The sequence below is a fragment of the Manacus vitellinus genome, unplaced genomic scaffold, assembly GCF_001715985.3.
Source record: "Manacus vitellinus isolate BGI_N305 unplaced genomic scaffold, ASM171598v3 scaffold_67_pilon, whole genome shotgun sequence".
NCBI lineage: Eukaryota > Metazoa > Chordata > Aves > Passeriformes > Pipridae > Manacus > Manacus vitellinus.
Window position 1 is genome coordinate 2,076,680 of NW_021940737.1, and position 20,739 is coordinate 2,097,418.

General features: G+C 41.2%; 1 protein-coding gene across 1 annotated transcript in view; it reads left to right on the forward strand.

Annotated features, from left to right (window-relative positions):
• Nucleotides 1–20,739, forward strand: part of LOC103759554 (vitellogenin-1-like) — a 43,327-nt gene that overhangs the window by 17,185 nt on the left and 5,403 nt on the right. The window contains exons 14-32 of the mRNA XM_018083735.3: nt 2,598–2,722; nt 2,809–2,910; nt 2,997–3,116; nt 3,385–3,574; nt 3,663–3,756; nt 3,869–4,054; nt 9,128–9,272; nt 10,827–11,046; nt 11,894–12,063; nt 12,679–13,117; nt 13,307–13,596; nt 13,679–13,735; nt 14,581–14,808; nt 15,806–16,012; nt 17,029–17,171; nt 17,688–17,826; nt 18,974–19,109; nt 19,792–19,978; nt 20,396–20,493. Coding sequence (XP_017939224.3) covers nt 2,598–2,722; nt 2,809–2,910; nt 2,997–3,116; nt 3,385–3,574; nt 3,663–3,756; nt 3,869–4,054; nt 9,128–9,272; nt 10,827–11,046; nt 11,894–12,063; nt 12,679–13,117; nt 13,307–13,596; nt 13,679–13,735; nt 14,581–14,808; nt 15,806–16,012; nt 17,029–17,171; nt 17,688–17,826; nt 18,974–19,109; nt 19,792–19,978; nt 20,396–20,493 — 3,276 coding nt within the window. The remainder of the gene's footprint in view (nt 1–2,597; nt 2,723–2,808; nt 2,911–2,996; nt 3,117–3,384; nt 3,575–3,662; nt 3,757–3,868; nt 4,055–9,127; nt 9,273–10,826; nt 11,047–11,893; nt 12,064–12,678; nt 13,118–13,306; nt 13,597–13,678; nt 13,736–14,580; nt 14,809–15,805; nt 16,013–17,028; nt 17,172–17,687; nt 17,827–18,973; nt 19,110–19,791; nt 19,979–20,395; nt 20,494–20,739) is intronic.

Here is a 20,739-nt window from a genome sequence, read left to right on the forward strand (position 1 = left end):
CAAAACTCTGCCCTCAGCACCGCAGATCTTTGTGGTGCTCGATGCTGAATTTTTAATGACAGGCAATAGTGTCAGCTGAATCTATCTCTAATCTGGAATCTGTCACACATGGCCACCACAGATGGTGCTTCATGCTCCACACACTGCTACTGAAATCATAGGGGTGACACAGGTTCTGCTCAATGTGAGGACTGAGAGAACCTGACTCTCAGATTCATATAATTAATATGTGTACTAATGTTAATAGGTACCAAAGATTCCTTTCTCTGATCACTAATTTTTCTTTCCCTCATCTTTGGGGCAAGGCATTCAGTTAGATCTATGCAGGTGTCATCACACTGTCACAGTAAAGTGGCAAATATTTTCTTAGAGCATTAGCACTATGTAAAACCTGAGGAATGGAAAATATTCCTGCTCTCTTCAAGTTAATGAATTCTATATAATCATTCAATCATTTATAAGCAACACTTCTTATTAAGTATTGGGAAGTACTGCAGAGTTTTTAACTAATAGTTTTCATGGGTTAGAACATGAAAAAGAGCTTTAACAAATTCAGTAAAATACTGTGCCTTATTTCTAATGTCCAGTCTATGTAACACCTAGGATTGCTCTGGCTAAGCTCATTCAGAGAAAAAATAGCCTTCATATTTCCAAGTCTCATGTCAACTCATCAGTAATGTCCCAGTATGGCATCACTTTGCTTTTCATTCTCTAGAGGATCAGCATTCAAATGTGAGCTTTTGTCTCCTTACTATCTGCTGAAGGTTCTCCTCTTATTTTTCTGACCACAGTGGGGTGACATAAAAACTGTGTTTTGACTGCAGGAGCTGTTACTGAACTTCACACGTTGTAGGTAAATAGTGTCCAGCACTTTAAATAGCATAGAAGCTTCATACAGCAAAACAGTGAAGGCAGGGTAGTAAAATTCTAGTTCATACATAATTGCCTGTCCTCCAAGTGGTGTAGAAAGAGAAGAGAGAAGAGGGTTGGAAGAAAGGAAGCACAACAAGGATGCCTATGTATCCTGTCAGCCTTACTCCTTTTGAAACTTAGGGAAACTTGAAAAAGCCTCAGGATTACTTTAACTCATAAAACAGGACAGGGTATAACTGTCATGAAGAATATATGACTGTGTTCTGCACTGATTATCTGTCTCTAAAAACATAGTAGATGATAAATCTAAATAGAGGAAATAAATAGAAACAAATTATGTTTGCTCAAAGTTCACTCAGTAGTTAACTATAACTTAACAATTGTTGCATTCCATGTAAGGATTACAGCATTTGGAACTAGATGTATTAAATTGCCTCTGAGTCATTTGAGAGACAAATCTATAGCTCACCATCTGTCCTTACAGGACATCTGTATCACTTTCCCTAAACTATTAACAAAGGATGGCAAATCTGTTTTCATTTCTGATCCCCTTTGTCAGGGTGCCCTAAATGATGTCTCATAAAAGCATTTCATAAGCTGACACTACAGAATCTGACTGGATGGAAAGGATAGGAGCAGGTGGATTTTCCACACTCGGACAAGTTGGGCCCATAGGAATCCCCTGGGGTTCAACAAGACCAAATTCCAGGTGCTGCACCTGGGTTGGGGCAACCCCTTGTATCAACACAGTCTGAGGGACAAACAGATCAAGAGCAGCTCTGCCAGGAAGGACTGGGGGTGCTGGTTGATGAGAGCCTGGACATGAGCTGGCAACCTGTGCTTGCAGCCCAGAAAACCAATTGTAGCTTGGACTGCATCAAAACAGCGTGACCAGCAGGTCAAGGGAGGTGATTCTGCTCCTCTACTCTGCTCTTGTGAGACCCCACCTTGAGTGTTGCATCCAGCTCTGGGGTTTCCAGCAGAGGAACAACATCAACCTGCTGGAGTGAGTACAAAGGAGGACCACCAAGATGATGAGGTGGATGGAGCTCCTCTCCTATGAGGGAAGGCTCAGAGAATTGGGATTGTTCAGCCTGGAGAAGAGAAGGCTTTGGGGCAACCTCATTGTGGCCTTTCGGTACCTGAAGGGAGACTACAAGAGAGCTGGAGAGGGACTTTACACAAGGGTGTAAAGGGGAGTGATAGGACAAAGGGGAATGGCTTCAAACTGACAGAGAATAGGTTTATATCAGATATTAGGAAGAAATTCTTTACTGTGAGGGTGACAAGACACTGGAACAGGTTGCCCAGAGAAGCTGTGGATGTCTCATCCCTGGAAGTGTCCAAGGCCAGGTTGGATGGGGCTTTGAGCAAACTGGTCTAGTGGAAGGTGTCCCTGCCCACAGCAGGAGGGTTGGAATCCTTGAGTTCCCTTTCAACACTGAGCTCCCATTCTGTGATTCTAGGATACAGAAACAACTGGGAAAAAAAGCATAACCACCATGCAGTGATCAGGAGGCTTATAACTTTGCCCATTATTAGCTGAAAAAATGCAAAATATTCTGTTTATAACTGTTTTATTACATCAGTTTTATAGCTGGGTTTTCTGACCTTGCTCATATCATGCTGTAGTGGTTGAATTACAAAATTAGTAAATACATACAATCTGCACACTGTGACTTAAAAACTAACTGTGCTGTGTCTTACTCTCTGTTTCTCTTCAGAGTTCCTTATGAGTGGGCTGGCAGCTAAATATTTGGTATTGAATAATGCAGGCAGCTCAATTCCAACGATGGTAATGTCCCAGCTGCGGACACATTTCCTTGGAAGAGTGGCTGATCCCTTGGAGGTAATTTGGTCTGCCCACAGTTCACCTTCTAATCCCTTCTTACAACCACCATCCAATTGACATTTACACTCCACTTCTTCCCACAGGTGGGAATAACAGTTGAAGGACTGCAGGAAATGTTTGCTAAAGGTTACTCTCCTGACAGGGACTGGGAGAATGACTACGACTTCAAGAAAATCCTGAAAACGGTAAATTCTGGGGGGAAAGAGGATCTCTGAGATATCACTTCCTCAAATGTTATGAAGAATTAGACTTTTTTCATCTTCTTGTGCAGCTCTCTGACTGGAAGGCATTCTCCAGTGACAAACCTTTTGCATCAGGCTACTTGAAGATGTTTGGCCAGGAGTTGTTCTTTGGTGGACTTGATAAAAACGCCATCCAAAATGCACTGCAGGTATTGTTTTGAAAATACCACCAGCCAAGAATCAAAAGCTCTAAAATTCTGCTTCTCTCACACATTCTCTCCCTTTTTCTAACTTTTTAATTCAAGGTTGGTGGGGTTTTTTTTTGTCTTCAATATTAATCAAGGTAATTAAGGTCAAGCTCTGATCAGGATTAGTTACAATCATTGCTGGCAGAATTTCCCCTGAGGCACAGTTAATGACACAGATCATGATATTCAAGTTCTGCTTATTCAGGTGTGTTGAACTCTGTAATTTCAGGCATGGTACGGATCTGATGAAAAAACCCCTTCACTAAGGAGAATAATCAGTAGCCTTCAGAGTGGTGTAGGGAGGCAGTGGACCAAGGCTCTCCTGTCCTCTGAGATCCGTCGCATCGTGCCCACCTGCACGGGGTTCCCAACTGAGACCAGCTTCTATTACTCTTCCATCACAAAAGCAGCAGGAAATGGTAATATATCTCATTACTTGAGCAATCCAAACGTGCTTGCCAGGATTGGAGGGCATTTTTAACACTTTCTTTGCTTTCTCTGTAATAGTTCAAGCGCAGATTACACCTTCTCCAAAGTCTGATTTCAGACTGACTGAGTTGCTAAATGCCAACATCAGGCTGAGATCCAAAATGAGTCTAAGGTAAATATTTAGTATAAAGTAAAAGAATAATATTTTCGAGTGACAGAGGCCATAAAAATGCACCAGCTGCTTGCTGCCTGAACATAATTATACCCTCACTCTACCTTTTCAGCATGGCCAAGGAGATGACCTTTGTGATGGGAATCAACACACGCACGATCCAGGCAGGGCTGGAAGCACATGCCAAAGTGGATGCTCATGTACCTGTGAATGTCGTTGCCACTGTCAATATGAAGGAAAAATACATCAAAATTGAAATTCCACCATGTAAAGATGAGACTGACATAATTAGCGTAAGGTAAGACACGGCACTTGGCACCTTTCTATGTAGCAAAGCACAGTCTTCGAAATAAACCAGAATATTTGCTTGGGGATCTTGGGTTTGACTTACAGCTTGGATAACTGATGCTATGTGATGATTGGTGTGGTTTATGGTTATTTTAAATGAAGTGGCATGCCCCAAAGCTTTGCTTGCAAATACGTGTTGCTGCCTGTGGTCTTCACCTGGAAATCCTCCTTACAACTGTATCTCAATTGTTGAGATCCATAAGCTACTTGAAACTTAAATGACATAAAATTTCTATCTCGTTACAAATGTTTGAACTGGGGACAGTAGGTAAGATATAAGCCAGCTGAATCCTATCAGTTAGAACAGATAACCCATCTATATTTGCATTTTATGCCTTGAAGCATAGAGGATTTGATGTTTCTTGTGTTTTTACCTTGTTTTCCTGTGGCTGCCATTTGGTTTTCTTACCTGTTAGGTCTACTTGATTTATTATCAGTGCATGCAATTACAATACACTCTGGAAAACTGTTGTAGCCAGATGCCCAAACAAATGAAAACAGATGGAAATACAAGCACAAAGAGAGAGAGGAAACAGAAAGAGTATGTCCAAGGAATCAAAGCAGTAGACCAAACTTAGAAAACCTTCACACACATACATGAAAAACAACTGAGACAGACAAGCTGAAAAGTCATCACAAAGGAAAAAGCATCACTGACAAGAGAAGTCGGCTATTATACAATCCATTGAAATGTTAACAAGTTTCTGCTCTAGGAAGGCAGCCATAACAAAAGAGCTCAGTGGCTTGATCCAGCTGCAATTAGCATCTGCAATTAGCATCCGTGGCTGCTGGCCCAGAGACGCTCTACAGGTCTCCTCAGTTTAGCCACCACTTGGGCTGATCATTGTTCTCCCTTGCCCTCCAACAGTCACAGACCATTCGACGGGTATTTGACATCACATCTTCCTCCCTAAGACAAGTCCTGCACTCCATCAGGTGTGACTGTAATAAGGCTCTCTGGGCAAAGCAGGGAGGGTCTCAGCATTTCATGCAACAAGAGTTAGCTGCAGGTTTTGTTTGGTTCAGTTTCTTGAGGAGGCCAGGACAGTCTGCTCCCAAGGTCATCAGGGAAGCAGGCACCCACTCTTACTAACTCTCACTGTTAAAGAGGGTGAGGAGGATATTAATGAACTCAGTAAGGATGCTGAACTGAAATGAGAATATTGAACACCGATACAGAGTTTAGAGCCTCAAGCAGAGCTACAAATATTAGCAGAAACCCCCCTGCAAAGCAAAACAAAAAATATTTTTCTCCTTTGACTTAAGGGGAAATCAAAGAAGGCACAAGGTAGGGTTAAATGCCTTCCCAGAAAGCAGAAAGCAAGTCAGTATCAGAAACATGGGATTGCAGCAGAGGAGCCCATGAGTTCCAGCCCAAGCCCTGCTCCAGACCCTGCAGCATTGCTATTTATAAAGTGAAGTAGTCACCTGGAAATAGCTCTATAATGCCAAGTATATGAGAAACCTAATACTCACTAGCTAACTTTTAGCACCATCGATTCCTCTCCAAAAAGCATTCCTGTTCATTGTTACAAAACAAATGGTCAGTACAAACCACACAGAGCAATGAAACAGCAGTGAGTGCAAGTAAAGGTGAAGCAATAACTAGAGAATATAACACTGAACCACATCACTGAGGGGGTCAAAGACCAAGCAAAGTAAAATCTTAAAGGTGTGAAGAGAAACAAGCAGCATGGTAGAGAGAAAAAGGATATATAGAGAGAGATATAGTCTACATAGAATGAGTCAAAAATTTTAGTTCAATATAGTCTTTCTCTTCCTTTTACATGGATCCATTAAATCATTAAAGAGTAAAGAACCAACTGAAGTCAATATTTTAGGGATATTGTGACACCTTCCTTTGTTAGCTTTCAGTCCCCCATCTAAAGAAATAGTTCTAGAAAACTATTGATCTTTCATTTGTTTGTGAGCTCTGTTCCAAATATTGCAGTGTTGGGCACTGTCTCAATGGTCAGCAGGTTACCTTCTACAGTACCATGTCATTAAAGCTAGGCAGGATGTGAGAGTATTTTCCCCTCCATCTCACATCCAGACACAGGAAAAAAACAGTCTTCAATAGCATTAAGTTCATTTATATCCTACACACCATACAGGTGTCACAGCAGTGGGATTTATATAAATTTTCAGGAGCCTAAGAGAAATTCAGGCAAGCAATCACAGACTCTAAAGAAAAAAAAAGTAATGAAAACTTTGGTCATAGAGAGATTGCATTCCCAAGACAAATCAGCACATTACGGACTCGACTCTCTCTATAGCAGAAATCAGAGCAAAATAATTAATCATGCTATGGGGCGAATATATAACATGTGTTTCAATTCAATCTTATCAAAGTTAAATTTAATTAAAAATAATGGTTATTTTTAAGGCTCTTTTAACATAATTGTTTAGTATACTACAGATGGCTACTTCAACATACTTTTAAACAAAATTTACAAGAAAAAGTAAAAATCAAATAAATTTCAGGGGAAATTAGAGCCCTGTGATTAAAGTATAAATATGGAGAGCTGCCAGAAAATGCACTTTGCTAATATATCACATATTCATAATAACAGGCTACTGAAGTATGTACACAATCTTGAATAGAGCTTGCATCATATGGCTTTTTTGCTTGTTTTAACTGTAGGATAAGCAGAAATTCCTTCACACGGGCATCTTTTTTATAAGATGAATTAGGAAATCACAACACTTTGCCCAACGTACCACACCATGAGTAGCAGAAAATGCAGAGGAGCCAGAGCGCGCTGTGAGCTCGCGAGGCAGCGCCGTGTGTTTGGGGACAGGAGAGGGAAACAACTCCAACTCTCTGTTTTTGTATCACTTTTGTACCAAGGTCAGGAGGAAGATGCGTAGGAAAGGCAGAAATTTTTGTTTCACCACAGCAGAAAGAGAGATAAAGGCCTGGCTGGGTGATTGCCTCCCGCTTCTCATTTATTCAGATGTGATGTCACGCTGAGCTTTAAAACCTGAGAAAATTTTTGGTTTGTTGATTGGGTTTTTTTTGTTTTAAGCAGACATTAAGTTCTTCTGTCCCCGTGTTAGGGATGTATGCAAGGCCACACTCTCTGAAACATCAGTGGGCCCAACATAGCTGAATTGCTTGTCCCTTACCCCTGCAGCGAGTTTGGCTTATATTACAGCACAGCTTCTTCTCTCATCCAAAAAATGCGCTAATACATATTGGAAAATCTCCTTTTTATTTTTTCTCCCTTGTGTGGGATCAGAGAGAACAGATTCTTTCATACCATAGCTTTAGGCCTTCTTTGTGACTGTTTTTTCTTGTTAAAGCACCGGAGCTGGCTCTTGTAGCCTATTTTTACCGTGCCGTGTGATTCTGCAGACATTGACATGTGTCACCTGTGATGCAGCTACATTTGTCGGCTCTCTGTGCTCAACAGGGAGGAATCGATCCTTCGCTTTCATTAGGTGGCAGGAGTAGACTATTGGCATAAAAATACTAAAAAAAAAAAAAAAATTGGAAAAGAAACCCCAGGGCTTTCTGCTTGGAGATCCAGCCTGCAGTTCAGTGGTCATTTGAATTATTGAATGGGATTAAAATAAAACCGTGTCCCCTTTTTGTCTCTTTACCCAGATGAGCCATCTGAAATGCAAGTTGATTTGTATTTTCTTTTATCCCCTCAGCTTGTTAGGGAGAATATTTTATTTCAGATTCCATTCTTCAAGGTTCTCCTATCACCCAGCGTGGAGCGTTGCTGTCATGTCCTTATCTAAAAAAGGAGAGAGATGGAAAAGAAAACAAAGCCCACAGGTGACACACGTTTTATTGAGGTGTTCCACATGAAGAGCAATTGTGTGCTTTACACTGCACACAGCACGGTAGGAGCCTTCAAGAGGAAGAGAGGGCTATCAAATGAATACAAATTCATCTTTCAAATGGGTTAGATTGGAATTGCTCAGGCTAGTACAGTGTGGACCGTATTAAAATAGAGACCATTCTGAGACCATCTTTCCATTCACTGTCACAGCAGCCTCCTCCATGGGCAGACCACAAAAGCCCAAGGGCAAAGAGACCAGCTCCATCCTTGACAAACAGCACGTGGGGACTTTTGAGCCGGATGTTAGCGCTGATAAATGGCTAATAAGGTAGAGTTAGCCCAGTGCTAATAGCTCTCTCAAAAGTGTTCAGCATTCCAGATGTTTCTCTGACTGAAAACAAAACTCATAATTATCACGGCGCTGTTACAAAGTCCGTAAAGAAGTGGGCTATGGAGCCAGGGGGTCAGGATATTCAGCCATGGGAGCCTCAGCCTCGTGCTGCACCTTATATCACTTCTCCTGGATCCTGGCTAAGATGCTTAGAGTTCACAACACTGGAAACAAAGTACTGAACACATTTACATGAATAAGCTCTTAACCTTCCTACACATCTCTCTGTGATGTCTTGCCAAACCATGGCCAAGATCTGAGTACCAGTGAATTTAAATCCAGATGGAGACACTTTGATGATTTCAGGCTCCTTTCTTCAATTCTACTTTAATAAAAATTGCACAGGAAACAGCATTTAGTAGCCACCAGTCCCCAGGTTGTTTTTTGAAGTTATGGAAGTATTTTCCCTAATATAATGTCAAAAGAAATTAGAACTAAGCCTAGTGTAGTGAAGTCAAAGAAAATTAGTTTAAAAATTTAGAAGTCCAGATCAAAACAGGAGACTCAAAAAAGTAGTAATCCACAACCAGGCTCCTAAGTAGGTGCACTGTTGTTCCAGGAGTCAGGCTATGGAGATCTGACCAGCTGCAATGCTTTTAACCTGGACTAGTGATTCTAAAAGCCTGACTGAGCTATCTGCTCCTGAGATTGGTCTGTGTCTTTATTTACTCTTAGCAGTCCTTGAAAACACAACTAACAGGAAGGATGCTGTAAATATCTGTAAAGCAATTTGCAAGGTATGATACTTGCTGCTGAGTACGTGCTACAAGGCATTATTCAGGCCTTTTCCTCAGCAGTGCTTTATCAATACAGGTTTCCTCTAATGTTTATTCTGCAGGTCTAAGACATTTGCTGTCACACGAAATATTGGGGATTTGGCTGCTAGTAAGATGACTCCAGTTCTTCTACCTGAAGCAGTGCCTGACATAATGAAGATGTCCTTCGATTCAGACTCTGCGTCAGGCGAGACCGATAACATCAGGGTAAATGATGTAGCGTCTGACTATTCTTTTTTTGGCTTTTAATCAGTAGGGGACCATTTCTTTTCTCCATAGGAAAAGGCACAATTCATCTCCGTGAAGCAGTGCTGCTTCACTCAAACTAAGTCAGGTTCAATCTAATAACACAAATAGCCCTGTAGTAACATTATTTTAAAATCTGGAGTGTAATACATCAGGCTTGCAACACTTTTTCTAAAGCAAAAGCACTTCCTTTGGTAATTAATTTTACACTGCCATCTACAGGATAGGCCCACAATCTTTAAAATACTTTGCAACCATTATGCAAACATCACATTCCTGGGGTAGTCACAAATGTTCCTCAAGATGCTCCACTACTCAACCTGTAGAGATAAATTTAATGCTTTACAAGCATCCTGATTCGAGGAGGGATGGAAGCTTGTGTGTCAAGTCTGATGACTTCCTGAGCCTTGTTTCCATAAAAGCCAGTACAGGCTTTCTGAGATAGGCAGCACTGTGATGGCATTGCTGTGACAATTCATTCCATGGAAGACTGACAGAGGCGAGGAATGCACTGTCCTGTTCTGGTTTCATTGATGTCGTGCGACTCTGAAGGGTTTTCAGATAAAATAAGAGATGAACAGAGGACAAGTACAGCACTTTCCCATGGAGAAGTCAATAGACAAACGTGCCATCAGCGAGAGTAGTTTCCAATATCCTGGAACAAGCTACATTCTTGTGCTTTGTGCCTCTGTGCTGCCCTTCCTGAAAACTCAGTGTTCCGCTGAGCTCATTCTTAAATGAACAGCAACTGAACAATGGCACTAACCAGAGCATTTCCCAGCATCATTAGAAATTTCATTTTTTTGGTGGGGTTCATGCAAGTTTGGAATCTTGTGAGACATGATAAACTGAGTAAAAAAATTAATTGCCAACTTGAATTACATGAGAAGTCAAAGCTTATGATTATGTGTCTTTGCGTATTTGTTTCATTGCTTCAGGAAGTCATAGCTTTCATTTCATGGATTTGATTCCAATTTTAATTAATTTTAATTTGTTCTTCAGCAAGCATTGCTTAGTACATGTAAATTACATAGTTTTTAGTGGAAATATCTAATATATGATATGTTTTGACCATCTAATTGATATAGTATTATGTCAGACCTCAACTGACAGAATTTTCGTGGACATAGTTGAAAATTCTTGTCTCACCCAATCAAAAATCAAAGGAAAAAACTCCAGTCAGCCTAGAGCTCACTCGGTTTTATCAAGAACCTGTTAACACTATCTAATACACCAGGAAAACAAAATTAAATATTTAGAATTAATTTGTAATATAATTTTCCATTCCTACAACCTGAAGCTCTTTTTACAGGAGATGGTCTAATCAACCGATTGAGATGATAATCTTCTCCAATTTAAAACCAAGTTGTCCCATGTCACGGCCTTGCTGTCTTGAATAAACTGCTTCATTCCTCATGCACAGTACATGTAACTATTACCAAAACAGGATGCATAACATGCAAGTATTCCTCTTACTGTTGTCCAGTTTAACTTGACTTGTGTGCTACCTAATAGGACAGACAGTCTGCAGAGGATGTTTCATCAGGAAATCCCTTCTCTTTTGGACGCTCTTCTTCCCGAAAAAATCCGTTTGTTCAGTCCATGTGTTCCAATGCAAGTACATTTGGGGTTCAAATGTGCCTTGAGAGGAAAAGTGTGCATGCAGCATTTATCAAAAACGTGCCTCTTTATTACCTCGTTGGAGAGCACGCCCTGAGAATGAGCCTCAAGCCAGGTAAGTACGACTGCGCACAGAACAGAAAACAGTGGGTGAGTGGGTGTGTGTATACACACATACATGGTTTTTTCCTCCTTAGTACCACTAAAACTACCATTAGAAGTAGCAGGTCTGCCAGTGTTGGCAGCGGGCTCTGCTGGCAGCAGGAATCCATTTCTCCCCGATCGCCCGAGCAGCGATTTCCCGGCTCTCCCAGCAGTACCACTCAGCATGGCCAGCCTCAAGCAGGGCTGATCTGTGCCTGCAGAGTGTGTCTGATGCATCCTGAATCATTGGATTTGGGATGCAAGCACGAAGCAATTGGACATGGGCAACAGATCTGATGCAGTGTCCTGTAGCTACATTCTAAAAACCCAGACTCTTAAAGGGAATTATGGATTAACCCTGCCAGGATCTAGTCCTTAATGTCTTAATCCACAATCATAAGAAATAAAAGCACAGCAGGCCACTGAATCTAGGTCTCCTAAGTATCAAACGAATGGCCTAGCCATTGGACCATTCTTTATGATTCAAGAATTGAGCCTCAACTCCTCTCTGATGCCTAATTCCCTAACCCATAGTGTTATCTTGTTAAGCAACCCAATTCATTTGACTTAAATCTGTTGATTACTCTGTTTATTGACTTGAAAAGAATCCAGTATCATAAGAATATTTTAAAATTTTGCTGCCAGTATGTGCTTTAGCTGTTAGAGAAAATTTTTAACAAAATTGCTGAATACTGGTAATAATCATTAGGCATTCATATTTAAGACAAAAAAAGGCTAACTAAATTATGGGAAAATTGGGTTATTCTCTCATTTGGTTCCTAATACTAACAGTAATACTAATTGTCATGTAATTTCAGTTTACACAGAGGCACCTATTGAAAAAATACAAGTCACAATTCAAGCAGGAGACCAAGCTCCTACAAAAATGGTACGTCTGGTAAAATTTGAAGATCCAGAGGCACAAGCATCTTCCAGAAAAGAAGCAATTAAAAGATTGAAAAAAATCCTTGGTGACACCGATGACCAGGTACTGATGTAAAATTCTAAATTTGTGGGAGACACTACACAAAGTTTAGTTATTTATATTTCTTTTACTAAATATCTTCCTTTGTTTAGACAATATTCAGAAATTGAAAAATATAAAGACAGGCTTTTGGGTACACAAGTCTTTCTGCAGGTCTTTTGTTTGCACTCATCTCTTCTGCAGGTGAAGAACATTAGAAAGAGCAGGTTGGTTTTGTAGGCTTTTCTGAACACCTCTTGTAAGACATAAAATAGCTGTTGTGTGCCCGAGGGGTAGTCTGCTCTTTCCTGCTACTGCAACTGCACCAAAAGAGTCTGACACCCACCCTCACAACCTGCCACGAGATAGTAGGACAGTTACATGTAATTGTGTGGCCAACAACTCCTGCACATGTTGGTTATCACAAGAGTGTTTTGGGTATTGTTCTGCCTACATGTGGTTTTAACACATTATTATGAATTTGCCTTTGAATTGTTGTGACGTGCTGCAGAGATGCTACCAGGAGTACACATTGTCTTCTAAGCAGAGATTCCGAAATCTCTGCATCTGATTTGACTCACGGTGTTTTGCAAGAACACAGCAAAGTAATTTTGTTTTGCCAATGCTACCACTGACCAGGGGACAAGAAAAGACAGAAGCTCATCGTCCAGTGCCAGCAGCACCAGCGGGAGCGCCGAGAGCACAACGAGCAGCCCCTCCAGCAGTGACTCTGACGGGAGAGCACCACAGGGAGGCACCCAGATGAATCTGAAAACAAGGCAGTCCAAAACCAAAGAAAAGAAATTCTACCCATTTGGGGACAGCAGCAGTAGCAGCAGCAGCAGTGGTAGCAGTAGCAGCAGCAGTAGTAGCAGCAGCAGTGGCAGTAGTAGTGATAGTAGTAGCAGCAAAAGCAGTAGTAGTAGCAGCAAAAGCAGTAGTAGTAGCAGCAAAAGCAGTAGCAGCAGCAGTAGTAGCAAAAGCAGCAGTAGTAGCAGCAAAAACAGTAGTAGTAGTAGCAAGAGCAGTAGTAGTAGCAGTAGCAAAAACAGTAGTAGTAGCAAGAGCAGTAGTAATAGCAAGAGCAGTAGTAGCAGTAGCAAAAGTAGTAGCAGTAGTAGCAGTAGCAGCAGCAAGGACAGCAGCAGTAGTAGCAGCAGCAAGGACAGCAGCAGTAGTAGCAGCAGCAAGGACAGCAGCAGTAGTAGCAGCAGCAAGGGCCGTAGCAGCAGAAGCAGTAGTAGCAGCAGCAAAGGCAGCACCAGAGGCAGCAGCAGCAGCAGCAGCAGTAGCAAAGCATCTGGTATAAAGCATAAGGCTAAGAAGCAGTCCAAGAGCACACCATTTGCACGTGCCAGCGCTGCTGAAGGAGAGGGAAGTGTCCGTGAGCAGAAGCCCAAGCCAGGGAGTAGCAGCAGAAGCAGCAGCAGTGGCATCGGCAGCAGCAGCAGCAGCGAAAGCTCCGGTGCTTCCCGTGGTCACGGCACATCTGACAAACGAGCTGAGAGGGAACGTGTCCAGTCCCAAATTAACAGTTATGACATGTCTACAGAACGGGTAAAATTTCTAATACTTTGACTTCTGCTAGGAGGTGATCTTGACTGAGCTGTAGGTAATAACTTCTTTTGGAATTTTGCAGGAATTGCACCTTCCAAAAGTATACCGTCTCCGCTTCAGGTCTGCTCACATCCATTGGGTAGGTCCTTAATTCACTGCACATTGCTATGGTAGCCACAGTTGATATGATCAAGCACTTTACTGAAGGGCTTTGTTTGGGCCATTTCACTTGACCATTCCATACTGTCCAATAACAATACTGACAATGGCCAAAATCAGCAGATTTATTACAAAAATGCTGTTATACTACATCTTTTTGTTATTGCAGCACTTGCAGTCCTCAAATTTGGGTTAAGACACCTTTGCAGTAGATGATGTATAATGTAGCCAAAGCTGGATTAACAAAGACCATGGGGGAATTATAAACCAGCAGGATCTTCCTATGGGAATAGTTAGGTTCACAGTTTTTAGGCAATCATGGGCAAAATCATTAGGTATGTGGATTTTTTCAGAAACCAGATTCAGTATGCATTATGACACAAAGGTATTTTTAGTATATATTAGAAGGGTGATAATGTAGTAGTTTTGTAGGTGTTACCTGTACAGTTATTATGTATCCTGCTTGTGAAAGAGGAAGATGATTTACAGTGTTTTTCATTAAATTGTAATATCTTTTTTTTCTGCATATGGATACATTTGACCACTTACTAAGTGTCACTTTTCATTTTCCCTAGCATTAGACCTGAACAGTGTGACATTGCCATTTGCAATCACTGTCTATGCAGCCTTCCTTTCAGCAGAGAGGCCCAGGTGGATCCAAGGCACATTCCTACCCAACGTACTTCATGTCTGTGTATGATAATAAAAATAACGCTCTAGATATGTCTGTTACCTATAAAGGGAATCTGAGATCTCTGGTTTTGATACTTACACTATAAAACTAGAGGCCATATCACAGATTTTTAACCTATTTTTATTTCACAGCATCCAGACCATAAGGGATCAAGCAGCTCATCATCATCTTCCTCTGAGTCGGGAAGCACCCACAGAAACAGCAGCAGCAGTAGCAGCAGCAGCAGGAGCAGGAGCAGTCATCTGAGCAGCAGCAGCAGCAGCAGCCACCACCATGGAGAAAATTCTGCCCACAGCTCAAGGAGAAGCAGAAGAGTCAGCAGCCACCAGCACAGCCACAGCTCCAGCCTGGGGCGGGAGGTACGGCCGCGTGTGCGGCTGCTGAGCAGCAGCTGGAGATGGGGTGGCACTGACCAGCTCAGGGCTGGGACACTAAAAGTCAAGTCTATAAACTGAAAATCAAAGTCCACTGAGATATTCTTCCCCCCCCCCAAAAAATATTTTTTTCCCAAATTCTCTTGCATTCAGGCTTTTGTTTCCTGGTTTCTTTGGTTTATGACGCTTCATTTCTGAGGGCGTTTGCAGTATGGGGAAGCGTGGATTTGGAAATTATAAAAGTTGAAGGGAAGGGAGTTGTAAGTTAAAGGGAAGAGAATTTTATTTTCCCTATGAAAGCCCAGAATGCAAAATCAGCTGCATTCAGGTAAAAATGAGGAGGAAATAAATAACTCTGCCTAATTATTTTTTAGATGTAGACCGGAGGTCATGAGTTCATGCATTGTATAACTAAAATCAGACTTTCCATGGGCATTACTGACTGGTAAATGTGAAGACCCATTAAGCACAGATCATCTTTATTATGCACTTAGTATTCTATAATTGTACTACATAAAGGTATCTACATAATAATAGAACAAATATCTCTGCAAATGCAGGCAATGTCTAGGGGAGTTCTGCTACTGGGAAGGATTTGAAAATATTTGAGTGGCTTGAAGAAACTGTAGTATAGTGCAATAAGTTGTGAATGTGTATAATGCTCTCAACATCTTTGGGATGTGTTGTAGGCAGCTATTCGAAATATTACAATAATGAACAAAATCTTATTATATGCATAAAGATAATTTGGAAGAGTCTTGGATCCCTCATCAAAACAATCACGCCTTTGAAAATTTATGAATAATCAAGTTTCCCACAAAATTTATCCTTGCCTGTTGGGGATATAGAAATACGTGCTGCAAACTAAAGTGATGAAGGACAAGGGGGGCTTCCTGCTATCAGCACACATAAACTGGACCGTAGGTTCTCCAGTAAACACACAGAAATACTTAAGCACAGATGGTTGGGGGTTGTTTTTCAGCGCAACTTCCTGGGAGACGTGATTCCACCTGGCATTACCATTGTGGCACAGGCAGTAAGGAGTGACAACAGAAATCAAGGTTATCAAGCTACAGCATATGTTCGTTCTGATGCTGCCAAAGTTGATGTGCAACTAGTTGTGGTTCAGCTGGCTGAAACCAATTGGAAAGCGTGTGCTGATGCTGTGATACTGCCTCTGAAAGCCCAGGTAAGCACACAGGCAGCCTCGCCCAGAGAGGCATCTACAAAGCCCAGAGTAAGCACAAGAGAACTGCTGATCAGGAGAATTAAGCAGGAAAGGCATACTTATTTTGAAATGTTTCACAACGTTAGTGAAGTTTCAGAAAACGTTCCTATCTTTCACCATTCTTTTCGACTAAAAAATTAATAATAATAGCAATAGACTCAGACACTTCAAAATCTGGCAAAAAAAAAATATTGATTTTCAAGAGACATCAAAGTATGACCAGTAGAAGCACAAAAAATGTTTGAAAAATTGACTGCTTCATTACTATCTATTTATCATCTGCTCTATTATGAGTTTTCTTCTCTGGGAATCTACTTGCTTTTCTATACATAATTCATTTCAGAAGACTCATAACCCAAATGCATTTGCAACGTTGTATTTCTTAGGATTTATATGAAAAGACGGAACAAGCAAAGTTGGTTAATGGGCTGATGCCTGAGAGAGCATCATAAAACAGGTCTTCCTTTTTTTTCAGTCTCCCTGTGCCATGCTTCCCATACACCTTTTAAAGCAAGAGCTCTTTGCATAACAATTTACAAACCTCTGCTTTCGGCAGCTGCAATTGAAAAATTCAGCATGATATCCAGTACTGAAAAAAGTGGGGTGGGTTCATATCAGAAGGTCCTGGGGAAGGCTAATAGAAATTATAATGCAGTCATCTTTTAGAAAAAAATACATATTGATTATGAACTCACAAAGTCTAAGGAAATCTCAGGATGTTTCAGTGGCTGCTTTGAGACAGGAAACATGTATATTTAGCTCTGCACAGACCAGCAAACCTTTTTCCTACTGTGCCCCAGATTTTGCCAGAGGTAGTCAAAATTTCTCCATGAGCCCGTTTAGAGCTGAAAGAAACATTGGAAATGTAAGGATCGATGCAAAATTTTGTGAAAGAAAATCTTGCCTTTTGAAACGGTCAAGGTTAGTTTTGTCCTTCCTTTCTGAATTTTGGGTGACTTGTTTCCCTGTTTTTAAAGGCCAGACTGAGATGGGGCACGGAGTGCCAAGACTACAGGATAGCAGCCGTCGCAACCACAGGGCGGCTGGCAAGGAAACCAGCAGCACAGCTGAAGGTGCAATGGGGAAAGCTTCCATCCTGGATAAAAAAGACAACCATGGCGTATGTAATTCACTCTTTCCTAAGTTGTTATTTTCCCTTTTTTTTTTTTTTTTACCCCAATTGGCTTTTGAAAAACGCTGAAGGAATTGAATGAAATTTTTCTACGCAAACGGGTTTGGGTGGGCAGTGATGGAAACCACCAGTTCAGTGGCACAGAAGGTGTTCTACTTTCTCCACGTGTTTCATATTAAAAGATAACCCCCAAATATTTAAAAGTTTAGCATGGTTGATTTGACTTTCCATATTAAATTATTTGATATTTCAGTTCAAAATGCATTTTTGTTTGGAAATGTTCTTCTATTGAGTCTCAAAAAACACCCAGTTTAAATGGGCAAAATAAACCCAGCGTGTTTCTTCTGGATAAAATCAACCATTTAGCTTGACCCAAAGTATTACTCCCTTGGTTTTTCAGTCCTTTCATTTTTTCCAGATTTTTCAGGTCTGCCAGTAGTCCTCACCCTCCTATGTGTGCTTTTGCTCCTGTACCTGAGTTTGTCACATCTTGTTTATCTCCAGATTCATGCGATACGTTCCTGGTGCAGCACTTATGTTGGGTTTCTCAGAAGCACATCAGAGAAATCCATCTCATGAACTCATAGTAAGGGCAGCTGCAACCTCTCCACGAACAATTGATACAGTAATTAAAGTTCCTGAGGTACGTTAAGTTTTTATTTTCCTCTTCCTTACCTTGCAAGACTTTCAACTTATAACATTTTGATGCTTAATGTAAAGAAACAAAAGCAAAACATTCCTCTTGAGAGAAGCTGCCATATACATCAGATGGGTGTTGAAATACAGCATTTCTCTTGATTTTGTGCTGCTTTGGTCCAGTGCAGTGGTAAGTTGAAAATCAGGCTCTGTAGTCAAATACCTTATTTACATGCTGAGAACTGCAGTGAGACCCAAATTGTTTCAGTTATGACCTCTCTTCACTCAATTCTTTATTCATTTTACCCAGTGTGACAAGTTCTTGAATGGGGGTCTCAGAGCAGATAGTGGGGGCCTTGAGAACATTTTGCACTCTGCTGCAGCCATGAACAGCATCTGTCTGTGCTGGCACTCAAGTCCCTGCAGTAACCCTGCTTGATGTGACTGGTCTGAGCAAGTCACAACAGCCACAAACACAACTCTGCCCTAACCAAACTGGAGCAGTTAGTCACCCTCTCAGAGCAGCTTGCACAGGCATGGTCTGCAGAATCCCACTGATTAATTGGTCCTTGTCCACCAAATCCCCATGCACCGCTTTGATAAATTCCCCCTATGGATCTCCAGCAAATTAATAACAGCTAGCTATCCATGCACAGAGAAATCAGTGTGTCTTTAACTTTCCATGGTGCTTCAGTAGTGCAGGCTCTTTAATACTTGATAATGAAGAAATAGGCGCACTAGGCGTTAATTTGGTTCTCTTGGTAAATATAATTTTTAGTTACAGTGAAGGATCTTTCCCCAGTGCTACTCATGCCAGTTTTTCCAGACACATCCATCAGTTAACTGATGTAAGTTAAGTAACAAGTTACTTGTTACCTTATTTTTTAAGAAGTTTTTAAGAAGTCACTTAATTAATGCTTAAACTTCATCTGTGTCAGCTACTTTCCAACGTCCTTAACAATTTTTCAAAAAGCCAAGTATATGACTCGAAGAGAGACGACAATGATTCCTCACAAAAGCCGAAGGTTTGGGTGCATCCTGGAGAGACCAACACAACTGCAATCGTACAAAAGCATCCTCGAGATTTTTTTTTTTCAAGATAAGAGCATATGGTTCAATTCATCTTAATGTATTTTTCATTTCTGCTTTTTCAGGTAACACTTTACTGCCAGGCACTCCGACTGCCATTCACTCTGCCCTTAGGCCCGTCTCCAGCTTACGAGACTCGAGATATCACTGCCTGGAACTTATTGCCTCAAATAGCTTCACAAATAGCACAAGAAGATCAATGTAAATGTTACTTATATGTTTGTCTCGTGAATAAGCAATGTGCGTAGATCCATCCCCTGCCACGGCTGGGCTTTGCCTTTCCTTGTAGAGGTCTTGTAGGGAAGCAGAGCATTTCTAGCCCTGCTTTCTCAACAGCTCATTCCCTCACAGAGAAGGATGTTTGCTGGGAGGTGAATGAAGAGACTTCAATCTGCTGTAAACATTCAGAGTTTGGGAATCACTCCTGTCTGCAAGGACTAGAGGTTGTCTTTTACCCCTCCTGAGAAGGTGCCAACTCTGCCCTGAGAGGCAACAGATGATGGGTAAAAGACACTCCATGTATTTTCTGCCCTGTGTATTGGACTCAAAAAGGAGCCATGTGAATCTAATGGGTTGGTGCCTAGCACTTCTGGGGAAAATGTGGAGGTTTTACCCAAGTTTGTTACACAATTCTGTACATTTTATCCCCCGTTAGCTTGAGTTTTGTGTTTGGCATGTAATGAAAACCAATACTAGTATAGTCTATACTGAGTAGTTATTCTGTGGTACTCTCCTGTCCTTACAGACTCCTTACTCTCAAGGACATGAGGAAGTTTTCTTTCCTGTTTGCTGGGTAGTTCAGTCTCACAGAGGTGTCTTTCAGTGCTTTGCAGCAAATGACCATGGTCACATCTGCCATTTCTTTTCTGCTTTTGTTTTGCAGCCACGTGTGAAGTCAGGGAGCGAGATTTCAAAACATTTGATGGCGTGAGCCATTCCTACTCTTTCAATAAAAGCTGCAACCTGGTGGTGGCTCAGGACTGTACTGAACACCCGAAATTCATCGTTACCACCAGAAAGGTTGATCCTCAGTCTTTCTCCAGAGAGGTTCACATAAACACAACACTGGCGTAAGTGTGGTTTATACTGCAGGCTCAGTAACGAGCTATAAAGTTTCAGGGAGTTGTCCAGTTCCCAGGTGAAAATGGTGAATTTCCCCCAAATGAGATATTTGGGGAAAGACAGAATTTCCAGAAGGAATCCTCATCTGCAACTTTCTGGTGTAGTTTCTCGTCTTGAATTTTACAGCCACAGATATCTGATACCATGCTCATTAAGTCCCCATGCTGTCTTTTCTTTAAAGGTTGAATCTCAAAGCCCGAAGTGCCAATGAATTTTGCACTTTGGAAAGTAAAACTGCTCGTTCATTCATTCAAAGTTCAGATATTCAAATTGGTTCTCTGCTGGCTTTGGTCACAAATATCTGTACTTTTCACGTCTTAAATTAACCACGAGTTTCTTCTCTTTGATTTTTGCTTCTCCTGAAGGAACATCACAATCTGTCCTGCCGCAAATTCATCTCTCCTCGTGGCATGCAATGAAGAACGAGTTCTATCACACAGTGGAGTTTCTGAGTATGAAAAAGGTAAGCTGTGATACCTAGCTTTCCAGGACTGACCTAGGAACTAAATATCAGGAACTTTTTATAAATCCCATAGAAAAATCTTAGTGTAAAGAAAACATGAGTGAGATTAATACAAAATAAAACTAGAGGCTACTTTCTTAAGATTTGTATTGACTTACGTTCATGTTTCCTATTGTATATACACTCTTACTTTTCTCCAACATAACTGACAGATGAATAAAGCCCTTTCCTATAGATATCATATAG